Raw genomic sequence first — 15,205 nt, 5'->3', positions numbered from 1 at the left:
CTCTAATTCTGCAGCCTCACTGGCTACTTGACTCCTCTGAGACATGATGTGTGGCTTAAAGGTCGCTCAAAAATAGAACCAAAAATCAAAACACAATATGTGGTTACGTCGTGGTCTGCGCTACTAGTGATGTACACCAATTACTGTGATTGAATTTGCAAATACACGTTCAAATCCCAAACCACTGACTACCAATGTTAGAACTGGGGGTCTCTAGTTGGCTGTGGTAGGTACCTCAGGCCAAATAGGGACCCTTGCTTCCACGTCAGGGAAAGGAAGGACACCTTCGCAGATAGCCCCTGCTCACCTCCTTGGTAGCTTGGCATGAGCAGCCAGGCTTATCTTCAAGGCAAGTGTGTAAAGTATTTGCAACCACGCTATCAGTAACACAATGATGACACCACAAATGGACTCCACACGAGTTTCATAAAAACAAGTATATGTTTATATAAAAAAATATACGATGAGACCACACAATATAAATCCAACATATGCGTATTTGTAATATTCCTCCTGGCTGGTTATTAGTCCAGCCATCCCTTGTAGGTTCTGGCGATATTAATAAGCAATTCTAGATGATCTAATGCAGTCCTAATGCAATGCTATGCAGTTCGTAATGCAAGAATCAGGCAGTTCATAATGCCAAAATAATGCAATGCGTAAAGCAACAATCAGGCAGTTCGTTATGCAAAATAGTGCAATGCGTAGTGCAACAATCAGGCAGTTCGTAATGCAGAAATAATGCAATGCGTAATGCAACAATCAGGCAGTTAGTAATGCAGAAATAATGCAATGCATAATGCAACAATCAGGCAGTTCGTAATGCAGAAATAATGCAATGCGTAATGCAACAATCAGGCAGTTCGTAATGCAGAAATAATGCAATGCATAATGCAACAATCAGGTAGTTCGTCATGCAAAATAGTGCAATGCGTAATGCAACAATCAGGCAGTTCGTAATGCAGAAATAATGCAATGCGTAATGCAACAATCAGGCAGTTCGTAATGCAGAAATAATGCAATGCATAATGCAACAATCAGGCAGTTCGTAATGCAGAAATAATGCAATGCGTAATGCAACAATCAGGCAGTTCGTAATGCATAAATAATGCAATGCGTAATGCAATAATCAGATAGTTCGTAATGCAGAAATAATGCAATGCGTAATACACTCCAGCACCGTTAATGGTGCTTTAGACGGTCTCTCCACCACTCGTACTGACTCGCGGTCAGGTTCCGCCAACATATACCCCCAACACGGGTATGGTGTAAACCAATGTGCAGCTCTGCACTCCGGCCACGGTACTGCCACTTCTCGGCAAGTACGGGCCATGATATGAGCTGAAGCAGAGGCTCGCGCTGCAAGAATGGGCGAAGACGAGAGCCTCTCTCTCCGAGCCCGTACCCCGCCCCAGGCGGTGACACACGTTACCTAGGTGGTGTGGCCTCGCTCTCCTCTCCTGTTCTTGCGACTTGGGCCTCCGATGCGACTTTGTGGATTCCGGGCAGTGGCGATAACGAAGATCTCAGGCTGCAACAGGGCACACGCACACAGCGTCGCTGTGACTCCCTTGAGCTTCGGGTGTGCACGATCACAGGGCAATCCTCACGAAGGTCTCAGGCTGCAAGAAGCACATGCACACATCGTCACTGAGACTCACTTGAGTTCTGGGTGCACACGATCACAAGACAATCCTCGCGAAGGTCTCAGGCTGCAAGAAGCACACGTACACAGCGTCGCTGAAACTCACTTGAATTCCGTGTGCACGTGATTACAGGGCAATCCTCACAAAGGTCTCAGGATGCACAAAGCACACGCACACAGCGTCGCTGAGACTCACTTGGACTCCGGGTGTGCATGATAACAGGGCAATCCTCACAAAGGTCTCAGGCTACAAGAAACACACGCACACAGCGTCGCTGAGACTCACTTGGACTCCAGGTGCACACGATCACAGGACAATCCTCACGAAGGGCTCAGGGTGCACGAAGCACACGCACACAGTGTCGCTGAGACACACCTGGAAATGTTTGTGTTCCTGAGTTTCCACAACAGGGAGCCAGCTCTCCTCGGGCCCTTGGGGACAAGTTACTTTAGGACACAGCACACAGCAAAGCCCTTTCAAGCAGGGGGATACAGCACACAGCAAAGTCCCTTAGCCTCTCCTTGGTTAAATCAGTAAACTGCAGGCTAGCCCCAGAACACACAGCAAGGGGCAGTCCTTTCCTTCAGTCTCTTCAGCTGTTTCTTCCGTGGCAGAGGTTCCTCTTGACCACAAAGTGGTTTCAATCCTTTTCAGTCTTGATCAATCCAATGTTCAGGGGTTTCAGCTCCCATAGTTATACCCGCAAAGTATTTGAAGTCTTTGTGTTCAGGAGGGCACTGACCCCTGTCAACCAGTTCTGGGTGTTTCCCTGCCAGTGACTCCTTCTTCCTTTGATATTGGGGGTCTGGATCCTTTATCACTCAGCAGGAGATGGAGCCATCATTGTTTTATGACCTCAATCCAGGCCTCTTCACCTCCAGGGGCTACTCTCCCCCCTACACTCCAGATGCAGGTTAGCCTGTTGCTGTCTCACCTCCTCCCCTGGGTCAAGACCTTCCCCAGATCCTACCACTTTCAGATCCATACAGTCAATCCACATCCAGGAAGAGACACACGTAAATGTTAGAGCACAAAAACCCAGCCACTTCTAAAAGAGTGGTTTCTAAACACACATTGCAAAAACAAAAAATGTGTTATTGCATTGTGAGTTCAGGCACACTAAACTTCACCTCTCCATCTTAAGCCTTTGGGAAGATAGGCTCGAAAAATATAACACAGCCTCCCCATTCTGTCCTATGGGCAAGATGGCCTTTCAACAGTGGAAAACGAAATGGAGAGTATTTCACTGTCAGGACATGGTACACACCTCAGTACATGTCCTACCTTTGACATACACAGGATCCTGCCCACGGGTACCTTGGACCTACCATAGGGGTCTCTGATGTGCATAGAAAGGGAAGGGTGAGGCCTGGCAAGTGGGTGCACTTGTCAGGACAGCATGGCAGTTTAACAAACTGTGCTAAGGCACCGCAGTGGCAGGCCTGAGTTCTCTCTTTAGGGCTACTTTTGTGGGTGGCACATTGAGTGCTGCAGGCCCACTAGTAGCATTTGCATTACTAGCCCTGGCACACATAGTGCACTTTACTAGGGACTTTACTAGTAAGACGAACATACCAATCATGGACAACCAATTACCATACAATTTACACAGTGAGCATATACACTTTAGCACAGATCAGCAGTAGTAAAGTGCCCAGAGTCCTAAAACCAACAAAAACAGGTCAGAAACAATACAGGAGGGAGGCATAAAGTTCAGCGATTACCCTACAAAAAAGGCCAAGTCCAACAGCCTTGCTATGCTGCATAGTCATATTCTTCAGATTCACTGAAAGAGGAGTCATCTGCTCATAGAACTCCACCAACTGAAAAATCACTTCCATGATCCTATTCCTCAGATGCAGTCTTAATATCAGCTTCAGAGCTCTCCTCCATTATTTGACTTATGGCCTACACAGCAGTTATTCCATGAGGTGCCAAATCTGTATCCTAATTAAAACCTTTTGCTCAAATGTTGTTTGACAAGAAGAATGGAGAGGCACTCATAGGAATGTTTATACTAAATGTGTGTGATATGAGCAGAAAATGAGAATGCAATTCAGAGTTCCGCACAGTCATTTGAAAAAGAAAAATGCTGAAAACGATCAATTCATTTAAATTAAACTGCAGTTCAGGTGTAGTTGCAGGATCTCGCAGATTGATTAAAAAAAACCTGAAGAGGCAGATAAAGAAAAAATGACTTTGACTTGCAGCATACACATCAGTAAGGCAAACTGAAATGCCAGTCACAATCTGTGAGCTTTAATCCTTACCAGACATGCTCCATTAGAAAGGTGATGTCTCTCTCTAGTCTTAACTTTCCCCGCAGTTGAGCTAATGTGCCTTCTTGGGCGAAGATTATTATCAGTAGATCTGCGTAGAAAAGGGTAGGTAAAGCAGACTATCTGAATAAATATTAGACATGAAATTTCTATCTTTCCGAAGAGGGCACAACTGATGCTTATTTTGAGCTGAGGTACTTGCCATGAAAGTGACATCTATTGTAGCATCTTGTCTGGTAACTGTAGCATCCCCTATCATTATGATCTGGTCTGATTGAGCTTGCTCTCTAGATGGAGATGAGGGGGAGGAGAGTGCATGTTTTTTGCATTTGCATCTGAACCTCTAGATTGCATTCTTTTCTGAATGTCAATAGCGTTCATTTCAGTGTTCATTTGGAATGGATTATTCAGGCTATAGGGAACCCAGAAGTCTTCCATCCAAGAATGTCCCCCATGTTGATGACCATGAAACTCCACAGATTTCAAGTGGGCAGCTCTCTGGCAGCAATGCAGGTTCTGTTAGGAATCAGGTGGCTAAGGACCATACCAGCATACCAGTTATTCCCCACTAGATTCCGTCTTTTTTGGTATCCACCATAGCTTTAGTCTATAGCCCATCTAGACTCTGATCAAGATTCAGTTGTTTTCCATCATTACTATTGTGTTGTTTTGCAATGCTCCCATTTTTGTTGCTGCAAGCTGTAATTTAATTTTCTATTGTGTCTGTCCCATTGCCTGCCAGTCACATATTCACTACTATTCGTTTTGTGGTAGCCTCATTCAGCTTCTTAGATTTTATTGTAGTACCTTTGTATTCCACTTCATTTTTTGAAAAAGAGGCATTATTTCCATCCTGGCTGAAGACCCAGTTGTTATGGCTCTAACTGGGCATCGCCTTGAAGAGAAAAATATCCTTTGTACAGATAGACTCTCTTTCATTTTGGTGTTGTTGGAACCTTGTTTCTCTCGTCCTCTAACGGTTTATATGTAATCTGCAATTATTGGGCTCCCCGACGGGGTCAGTCTTGATCAAGCTTCCAGGCCTGGATCTCTCTCTGGATTGCTCTGCAGATCCTGCAGCACCTCAGCATTTGTCATATGGAGTGCGGGAAATTCACACACCAAATCGGCAGTTTAAGAGAACAACATCCTACCCTTACCCGTATTAAATTTCGCCTCCATCCCAGTATTCCTGATGAGCACACCACAGATTCCTTCAGCTCTCTGCCGCGCATCTGCTGCTGTCCCTGTACTACATCCAGGGGTCGCCTTTTACGTTTGGTTCTACCTTGTTCATGGGATCACTCCACTTTTCATCTGCGTTCCTTATTTGCATTATTCTTGTTTTGAAAGAGATTACTGATGAAATAAAACATGGTGGCCTTGTTTCTTGCTCCTTGCCCTTAGCTTGCCCAAATGCAGACACAGTCTCCAAACACTCCCTAGATGTTCTGGATATCACACTGCTGTGTCCTTTAAATATGCTGAATCCACCCTCAGCTCTCATCCAGTCGGACAGTCGGACAGAGCTCTACATATATGCAACCATCTCCTATGCTGCTAAACAACGAACGTACACATGCTCTCAGTATCTATGACTCATAGATACAACGAGCATGTGTACGTTCGTACACATACGCAGTATCTGCTCTCAAGAAATGCCCCAGGACAGACGATGTCTCTAGTATTGGGGGATATCTGAAGCAACGAGGCTACCTGCATTAAAAAAAATAGCAATGTTTTCCTCAAAGACAATTGGACTCTCAGATGATATATAACATTCATGATGTTACAGTGAACTCAGTGCATTAACCACCCACAAGCCGGCTTTTTCTCCTATCCCTCTCTTTCGCATTATAAAAATTACACATACATACAAAAATACTTAGGCTGTCAAACTGTTGCATGTTACATTATGATGATGTAGAGTTTGATTCAGCCCAGCCATGCTATTGAACCTTCACGGCAATGTCCAGGGCCTTTGCATGTTCTCTTTAAAAAATCGAAAAACACAGAACCCAGCTTATCGTTTGTTTTGTAATGCATGTCCCATGGTGAATGATTAATGCAGTGACCCACAGGAATGAAAATATCTGTTGGATAGTGGTGTGGGACTGATTTAAATGGCTCTGGTAAAAGAATACCTTAAGCCACTAGATTTGCTTGTATGTGTCTGATTTGCATTTGATTGCGACAAGCACCAGCCAAATGTGCCTAATTTGCACTAGTTTCATGGGGCTAACACTTGGGAAAAGGGCCAATTTTTGATCTCCTGAGTCAAATTGTATATACCTGACCTATGTGTTCTTCCGGAACCACTGTGTAAAATAGTGAAAGTGTTTGAGCAGAAATGAAAAGTGAGAGATGACACCCTGTTTAGTATCCCACTTCGAGTTAACCATTTACTTATATTCTTGCTTGAGGTGTGATATGCTTTGCCAGGCAGGTTTTTCCTGGCAGTGATGGACAAAACAATATTGCACCATCCACCTTAAATAGTGCAGGTGGTGTAATGTCGGGTCTGGTGGCTCAGTGGACTAATGCATCCATTGCAGGAGCCTGTGTTTGACCTCATGGTCACCAGTTCAAATCTCAGCAGGTCCACTCAGCCTTTCATCCATCTGAGGTCGAAAAATGAGTTCCATTGAGTTGGGTAACAATAAACATCTGTTATTCATCACCAAGATTCCCTGTTAGGGGTGAACGTGTGCTTTACAAATACACACGTTAATGTCCTTCGTCCTTCCACCAACTGTCCCAACTCCATCAGGCCATATGGGAAGATTTCCATTAATAGAGCCAACGGGGCTCTGTCAGTGGAAACCTTAAGGTCGGCAAGTCTTTAAATGAGGCGGGCTGAAATAGTGTTTAGCGGACAGGGTACTTTAAGTACCCTGTGTGTCAATTTCAACCAATGTGCAAACATGTACTAGTGAAGAAATGAGGGTGAATAGAGGAGTGTGAAAATAGAGAGCCTTTAAATTACACTGCAGTTCATCTGTTTAGGCACATGATAATCTATACTCCTAACTGTTTGTCTTTGTCCTTTAATTTTGTTCAGTATTTACTATCCTTTGTCAACACAACCTTCTGTTTAAAGAATAGTGGCTATTCCACGAGAACTGTACTTACAAATTGACCTCAGTAAATATGTGTTCAAAGCTATTTTTCTAGTCCAGACTTTGCTACCAGCACTAATGCTGGAACTGTAGGGGCAGTTCTACAAAATCCTATCTATTTAGTTTACTCCACGTAAAGAACTACACTGCTTTGGGACTGGGTCCATATAGTGGACATCTACATAATCTATATAGTCAAGAGAATGAATAAGTTATTAGCCAAATTATCCTCCCTAGTCAGCTTTTTCACTGTGGCTGCCTTCATCAGGAATACTCATTAAGACCAACTTATTTGAGACAGTGGGTCCACCTATTTGAGCCAGTAATGTTTGTGAGAGTAAGTTGAAGGTTAGCTGTTAAGACATGTACAAATGATAGGTTTGCCATGGCCGTCTTACATAATCAAATCTGTATTCATATACTCATTTGTAGCGCTATTCTTCTTTACAATGTGTTTTATGTAGTAGAAACCAGCCTGAATAACTAACCTGCATTCAATACAGTGCCCTCTGTGTCAGCTCCTTTATTACGCTGACAGACTATCAGACAGCTGTTCTGGATGGTACCAAATTTAGGAGCCAAACTATTGGGATTGTTGACCTGCTGAAACAGGGTACTGGAGCTTAGAAGAGAGCCTGTGAGTATTTGCAATTGGGATGTATTTTGTATTATGATCTGGATAAAGATAAAGAAATCATTTGATTTTCCCGTGCACCAGAGCAGCCGCAAGTTCAAAATCTATTATCCATGTATGCAGCAAAATAAAGGTCTGAAGTTACATGATGGTAACTTATTCTGGTTTACACAGATTCCTCACCTTGTGAATATCCAGTTTCCAGACTGGATCTGGAAATTTTTCAGAACGCTTCTCTGGCGTGCCACCTGGTGTCGTTGTGCGGTTCTGTATCATATTTATCCCGCCCTGGAAGTGAGGCTGGAGTCATGTATAATCGCCACCCAAGCATGCTGATGTCAGTTTCTTTCTTCCTTTGCCTTCAGACCCGGATCCGGAGCTCCATCTCAAACATTTACCTCATCTTTTGACAAACTGTTAATCAAACAAGCATTTGCAATGCAAATAGGTCTCGCATTTGTGAGTTAGAGCTATTGACATTGTAAATGGCAATGTTTTTTACCTATACGTTTTATTTTTGGAGTGAATGTATGTAGTGTGCAAAATCCCTTGGAAAGGTCCTGCACTTCGTAATAAATATATTGAAAAAGACGTAAAGTGTGGATTGTATCAACACTTGCTTGGCACGTACCTCATGGGGGAAGTGTTGCCACACATGCACACCGTGGTGCTTTACTAATGCCAAACTCATTAATAAAAGTAGTGCTTATAGACTAACCAGCGCGATCGGGATCAGAGCATGTGAATCAGAATCCCTGCTTCTCTTTCATTTTCTAGACTATTTGACTCACTCTCCTGCATCTTGGTTATCCCCCAAACACTGGGAGGCAATGAAGTTTGCCAAGGGGGGCGGGGGCCAGGGGTCTTCGGGTGTACATGAAAATGTATTCATTGCCTAGTTGTCAAAGGTCGCCTGGTGCTATTAGTTAAAAGTGTGCAGATTTCATTAAGATATTAAGAGTACTTTCCTCGCATCTATGAGAAAATTGACATCAACTAAACAAAATGCCAGAATGTCTGTCAGTTTTAACAGTGTTTTAGACAGTACTGGTTGCTTAGTTTCATTGTATCAATTTTTGTATTTACTCTTTTACACAGCATCCAAAGTAGGTTACCTAACCCCAAAGCCCCGAGTTGTTAAATAACCCATAGAAGGGAGTGTTTTACAGTTGAGCAAATGTGTCCAAATGTAACTTTGGTAGTGCCATGGAATGATCAGCCAAAGAGGTACTCGATGAGCAGGTATTTAACAACACGTTCAAAACGTATGGTATTGTGGCTGTTGTTTGTTTGTACACAACCACCTCTATGAATGTGTTTATTAACACAGAGCTTCATCTACCAGACAGTGCTCACAGAGTGGCGACTAAAGCACAGAACAAAATGTATTCATTTATCCTGAGTGTGAAGGCACCCAGAAGTCTTAGGTGCCCACCCGGAGAGGCTAGGGATCCCAGCGTTTCTACAGACTCTGCCGTGTGCCTCTGCACCAGCAGGGCACAGCTCAGAATCTGCCGCTTCTGCTAAGAATAGGTGAGGGGGATGAGGTTGGGGCATGCAGGAGTTGCCGGCAGATATCCAGGTTATTGAAAGTGATGATTCGGACGTGAGGCAATGGAGACTGACTTTGTGTGTTTGTCTGCACCGGTCTATTTCTCTACCATCTACCGGGCTCACTGTCCTGTATCCATTCATCTCTCTTTGTTAGAGGTGCGCGAGCCAATATATTAAATTAACAGGTAGAGCCAGCCAGTCTTGGTCCTGATCTCCTACTGAGGAACCGATGCCCTAACTCACCCTGAGTTGCACCCTGACTTTCCAGGTCCAGACCATAGGCCATATCATTATAGATGGTGACTAATTATGAGTTCATGTTGCAGATTCTCAGCACCCTTCCAGCTCCCTCTTGTTCGCCTTTGAGCCTCGCAAATATGAGGAGGTCTCCAGCCAAATTACTGTCGGCAAATCCTTCCTCGCTGTCGTCTGTGCCATTAAACCTTGCTATGGGGTCTGCCCTGACTCCGGGGCTGACATCACCTCAACTTCTAACCCGGTGCCACGATCCATGCTGGTTTCCTGCCATGTTGACGCTGGCCCAGACATACTTGGTGCGGGAGGAAGAATCTGTTGTTTTATTGTGCCTAACAAAATGAATGTGTCCTCATGTAATGCAACTGGTGCTATGTAAGGTGCTCTGATACCCGATTCCGTTCAAGTACGCGCTATATAAAGCCCTGAAAATTTTTACAAAATCCAACTCTGATCAGAATCCAACCTCGACCTCAGTCGTGTCCTAAGCCTGTCCCAACACATCTGGACCTACCTCATTCTGACTCCAACGGGATACCTTCCTTGCTGGAGAGTTGCCCACAAGTCCTCTAAACCTTGTTTGGATCAGAGCCTGATTAAAGCCACCATAACGTAGGATATGACAATGGAGATAATGGGGATGATTGCTAACATTATAATGACAACTACCTTGTACATGGATTTGCAGGAGGCCAGTGGCTTGGACCCTTTCTGTGACAATAGGTTGAGTTCCACCCCTGGTCATTCAATGGACGAATCAGCCTATTTTACCATGGCCATCCGGCATGCGGCCAAAGTTTTAGACCTACAGCTACCATCCATTAAAGTCAAGACTAATGTGTTTACAGACACAGAAAGAAGATAAACCTGAAAAAAAGAAAATGAAAAACATAGAAAAATGTAGAAAAGAATAAAAGGACAAACAAAATGAAGTAGAGCAGGAGACCAATCAAGAAAGAGGGAAGTAGGAAAAATAAATATAAAAAGAAGCAAGACAGAAAGAAAGAATGAAAGAAGAAAAGAGACTAATCAGGAAAAAGGAGAGGAAGGAAGGAGAAGAAAAATTAGAGAGAAACGAAAGAAGCAAAAAAAGGAATAATTAAGAGGATGAAACCGGAGAAGAAAGAAAAAGTACAAAATAAAGAAATACCGGAAAGGTGAAGTAAAAGCAAAAAACTAGAAGCAGAAATGAGAAAAAAGAAGAATAATGGGAGTAAAGCAAGGACAAGTAGAAAAAAGAGAAAAAACTGAAAAGAATGCAAAACAAGGGAGGCGAAGAAAGAGGTAGTGTAGTGTAAAAGGTATGAAGAAAGAGCGAAAGGAAGAGAAGGAAGAAAGGAGGGGTACAAGAAATCGAGAAAAGAGAACGACATGAAAGTAAGGCAAAAAGAAAGGGAAGGAAAGTGGAGCAAGAAAGAAAGGAGAAAAGAAATAAAGAATTAGATTTTCAGAAGAGGGCATGCTGCATCATCCTTTATCGTCAGTTTTCAAACCCTTTCAGAAACAGCAACAGTTTTCTAAATAGCTGCCTTGACAGATGGGCTGCTGTATATGCATTCCTTTAGAATGGACATTTTTACAACGCAGATTTTAAAACGTATACTACTACCACGCATTTACATTCACTCACATCTGAAATACCTTTACCATGCAATTCACTACCACGCACACCTTTACCACACTTACAGAAAAATCTAGTCACACTCTAACACTGCTACCTAGTGTTAAAAAATTATACAATAGATCTTAAAACACTATTCTAAACCATTTTGGGTTTTTTAAATTACATTTACGTTGATTACAGGCTTACTTTTTTTGCCCCCCCTTTTTTAAATTACCCTTAAAATATATATACACTACTTACCACATAGTCACCAAAACAAAAATATATGCTTTGTGAAGTCTTGCGTGCTAAAGACTAGCATGGTAAAAGTAATTCCGATATAAAAAATACGTTGTAATTGCATTTCGTGGTAAAATCTTCATGTTGAAGGCTGTTCCTCCTATATATTCGCAAGCCTTCTGACAGGTAATTGTGTAGAAGCTACTCAGGGGCAGCCTGCGAGCAATTGGTAGATTGCGATCAACCTATTTGAGACCCCTCCTCCAGAATGTCTGAGGGCTTATTCCACTAGAGCCAAGTCTGCTATCACTACTTTGGCACATGGAGTGCCTTTCCTGGATACCTGTGAGGCTGCTACATGGACATCAGTACACACATTCATGAAGCACTATATCCTTGACAGCCAGGTCCATCGAGATGGGCATGCCGCCTGTTTGGTCCTGCAGGAATATTTGCACTGAGGCTTTCCACACACCCACCACCTTGAAAGGTAGTGTTTTGGTATTTATTCACAAAGTGAAGCATCTATCTAATCGCAGATTCCTCACCAACCTCTCACCTCCCCATCCACTGCAGTGGTATAATTTTCCCCTAGAAAGGTCCCAACCTAGGAATCTGCACACTGACATAGTGGATCAGTTGTTAAGCTTTGTGTCCAACGGCATACAAAAGAAACTGACGTCAGTGGTAAAGGTTGGCGATTATATGTGGCTCTGGTGTCACTTCTGGGGCGGGTTGAAGCCGACATGGTGCCACATGATACTACTTGCTGGCAAGTGGAAGAAGTGCTCTAAAAGCTGTCCGGATCCAGTCTCCCACCTGGAGGTATTCACAATGTGAGGAATCTGCAGTTCGATAGGGGAAGCAATGTTTAAATCGCGGTGATTACACCGCAATGCATTTAGAACGCTGCCATTACAACGCAAGCGTTACATCGACTTGCACTGGAGGGTGCTATAACCTAAGGAATAGTAAGATTTACTATTCCAACACCTATCCACCAGACAGAGCGTTACTGAAGGCAAGTAACTTATTCTTCTTATGCATACTCAAACACAAACCATGTTTCTTTCTCTCAATAGGATAAAGCAGCGGATGCAAAAATAAGCAATTTAATTTCTTTAAAGCATACTCTAGAACTTGTGGATTCTTTAAAGGTAATGTCTTTTTTGTATCATGTTAACAATAATTATGTATTTATGCTTTAAATCATTCTTTTAATTTAGCTTTTTTCAATTATTGAAATGTTAAACTAAGCAGTGTCATGTATAAAAAGGAGTTGGTAATTAAATTATGTAAACTCTTTTGTGCATTGTTGATGTTTTTCAAAATCTAAAAGTGACATAAGCACAAACTGGGGCTTTCGCCTGAAAAACGCACTTTGAGTGTGTAAATGTTAGTTGGTGGGGTAAACACAGTAGGATTCAGAAAATAATACAGGTTACTAATTATTTAGGCATCAGACAGACATGATTTTGCTTAACTCGCGAGAGTCCTGCTTGTGTATTATTTTGCCTCTTAGTCTATTTTGCGTTCAGTTGCCTCCGATTGCTGGCTTAATATAATGTGGCTTCTGCAGTAGCATTGCTCTAGAGCGAAAATCACTGACGGACCGTACCTAAAGTGGTTGCTGCCCATGCATTTAGGAGCGGGGCAGATATATTTGCTGATTCCGGAGCACGCCACATCCATTCAGAAATATGGGCTTATAAAACCTTTCCTTGTAATTTGGCTCCAGCTTGTGCTGCCAATTAAAGCGGCTTCCTTACCTTGACCTTATAAAAGGGCTGGCATTGCATTGACACACACTTCATTTATACTGCCGTTTTCTTTCAAACGTTTCTTCAATTAAATTCACTATGCAGTTTTCGATTACCAAAGTACCAATAACTATCTTTCCCTCAAAATGTCCCCTGACATTGCATATTCATTTATAGTCAGAAACAATACAGAATTGTGGGTCCCGGTGTACTATTACAAAGAGAAACTCTTCTAAAAAGTCTCCAGTGCACACAGACACACGTACACCCACCCAAACACGCACATTTCTATCAGTTTGCAGCACTAAGTTACTGTCCTTATTTAATCCAAAGTAAGATAGTAAACTAACCTGAAACACAGGGCTGAGCTAGCACTTTGCAGTACGAGTTTAAAAGAAACAAGAATTGTCAAAGCCAGTAGGTCTCGGTCATACGAGAAGCATTGGCTTTGCCAATGTCTTTATCCATGTTGTAAAGCAGTGGAGCTGCTGTACAGCATGGTTAAAAGTTGAAAAAAACTTTCAATAAGCACTATGACACAGACAACGCTGAACGTATCACAAATGCAATTATATCCTATAGCACAAGCGGACAGGATCTCCGACATATCCGAATCAGGCTCTCAGTCTATTCTTTTCAGACAACATAGCAGTCAAATTCTAGTTTTAGGTGCTAGGCTCCCACTTTGTTCTGACTTACAGTGTTTCCTTAATTGATCCATGTGTGCACCTCAATGGCTTATGAAATATAGATTATTGGTCTGCTCCAAAAATCTCCACTGTTAAATTCCATTTGTGATAAGACTCGCTTTCCTATTTTGACGACACACAAATTGTGGTGCCTATAACATCTTATGTCAAAGAGGAGGCAAAACATTTTTGTAATTGCATGTCTCACATTGCAAGCTGGATGCTAAGAAACTGCTTGAAGCCAAACTTAGAAAATACCAAGGTCTTGATTTTCGGGAATCACTCCACGGTCTGGAACTCATCATGGTGGCCAACTGATCTTGGCCCTCTCCCTTCTCCTGCTCAAAAAACTAGAAATTTGGCTGTCGTCTTTGGTACCAAACTGTGCTTCTCAGAGTATATAAATCAAATCACCTCTTCGTGCTTTTTCCTGCTCAGGACATTTAAGAATATCTTTCTGCTCATTCCTCTGGAACTACAAATAACAGTGATGGTGGCACTCGTCATCTCAAAGATAAACTATTGTAATCCCTTGTACCAGGGTACTCATAAGCAACAGGTGAAACAACTTCAATCCCTATAAAATACAGGTGCTAGAAATCTTCTGAAAATTCCCAAGTATGCTCTTATCTCTCAATCATTATGGGGTCTGCACAGGGTGACCAACCGTCCGTAAATTTCACGGACTGCAAGTAATTTGGGCGTCTTGTCCGTTGGGTTTTCTTCCACGGACGCCTTTTGTCCGTAATTTTAGACATTCCAGAGAGCTGCCCCCTGCAAACAGCCTGTAACTCTCACTGCAGGGGCCACCTCGTGCTCTTGATGTGATAAGTGGCCTGCAGCAGCCCTTCCCCAACCTGGCACAGACTGCTATCAGGCCCATTATCATTCTGTATGTCGGCCTAATGATCACATACAGAATGATTATGGGCCTCTGCACAGTGACAGCATTTTTTTTAATGCAGATTTATATAGTGAACTCGACCCGAAGGTATTGGAGCGCTTTATATGAGCACGGTTACGTTACACAAGGACACATACAGGCCCGGGGAGATTGATGATTGATCAGATTAGGGTTTTTTTCAGTGGGGGAGAAGGGGCATGTAAGATCTGAGCCTACAACTCTCCCTAACATACAATCATCACAGATTGTTTATTCAGACCCCTTTTTTGATTCACGAGTTTGTGAACCTCTCTAAAGGCTTGTTACTGTGCGGCTGGAGGGCTCCTACAGAGAGGACCGGAACGTCAGAGGTCACCTGACAGGGCGGATGGTTTGGGAGGACATTGGCTCGGAAACACGACAATGAATCTGCCTGACCATGGAGCGAACCACCCTGGGATCGTGAGCGCCTGGTGCCCAAGATCACACATGCTGTACAGTCCCGGTGGCATCTGTTGGTGCAAGCATCTCTGCGGGGCTGCA

At 43.0% G+C, this 15,205-nt stretch overlaps 1 protein-coding gene across 1 annotated transcript in view; it reads left to right on the top strand.

Moving 5' to 3' along the window:
- The window catches only part of MSH4 (mutS homolog 4), a 1,782,190-nt gene that overhangs the window by 743,668 nt on the left and 1,023,317 nt on the right, over nucleotides 1–15,205 (top strand). The window contains exon 10 of the mRNA XM_085599942.1: nucleotides 12,413–12,487. Within this exon, the coding sequence (XP_085456068.1) occupies nucleotides 12,413–12,487 (75 nt within the window). The remainder of the gene's footprint in view (nucleotides 1–12,412; nucleotides 12,488–15,205) is intronic.

Source organism: Triturus cristatus, chromosome 4_2, assembly GCF_964204655.1.
Source record: "Triturus cristatus chromosome 4_2, aTriCri1.1, whole genome shotgun sequence".
NCBI classification, from domain to species: domain Eukaryota; kingdom Metazoa; phylum Chordata; class Amphibia; order Caudata; family Salamandridae; genus Triturus; species Triturus cristatus.
The sequence above is the reverse complement of the archived record's forward strand: the minus strand, read 5'-3'. Positions and strand labels throughout refer to the sequence as shown.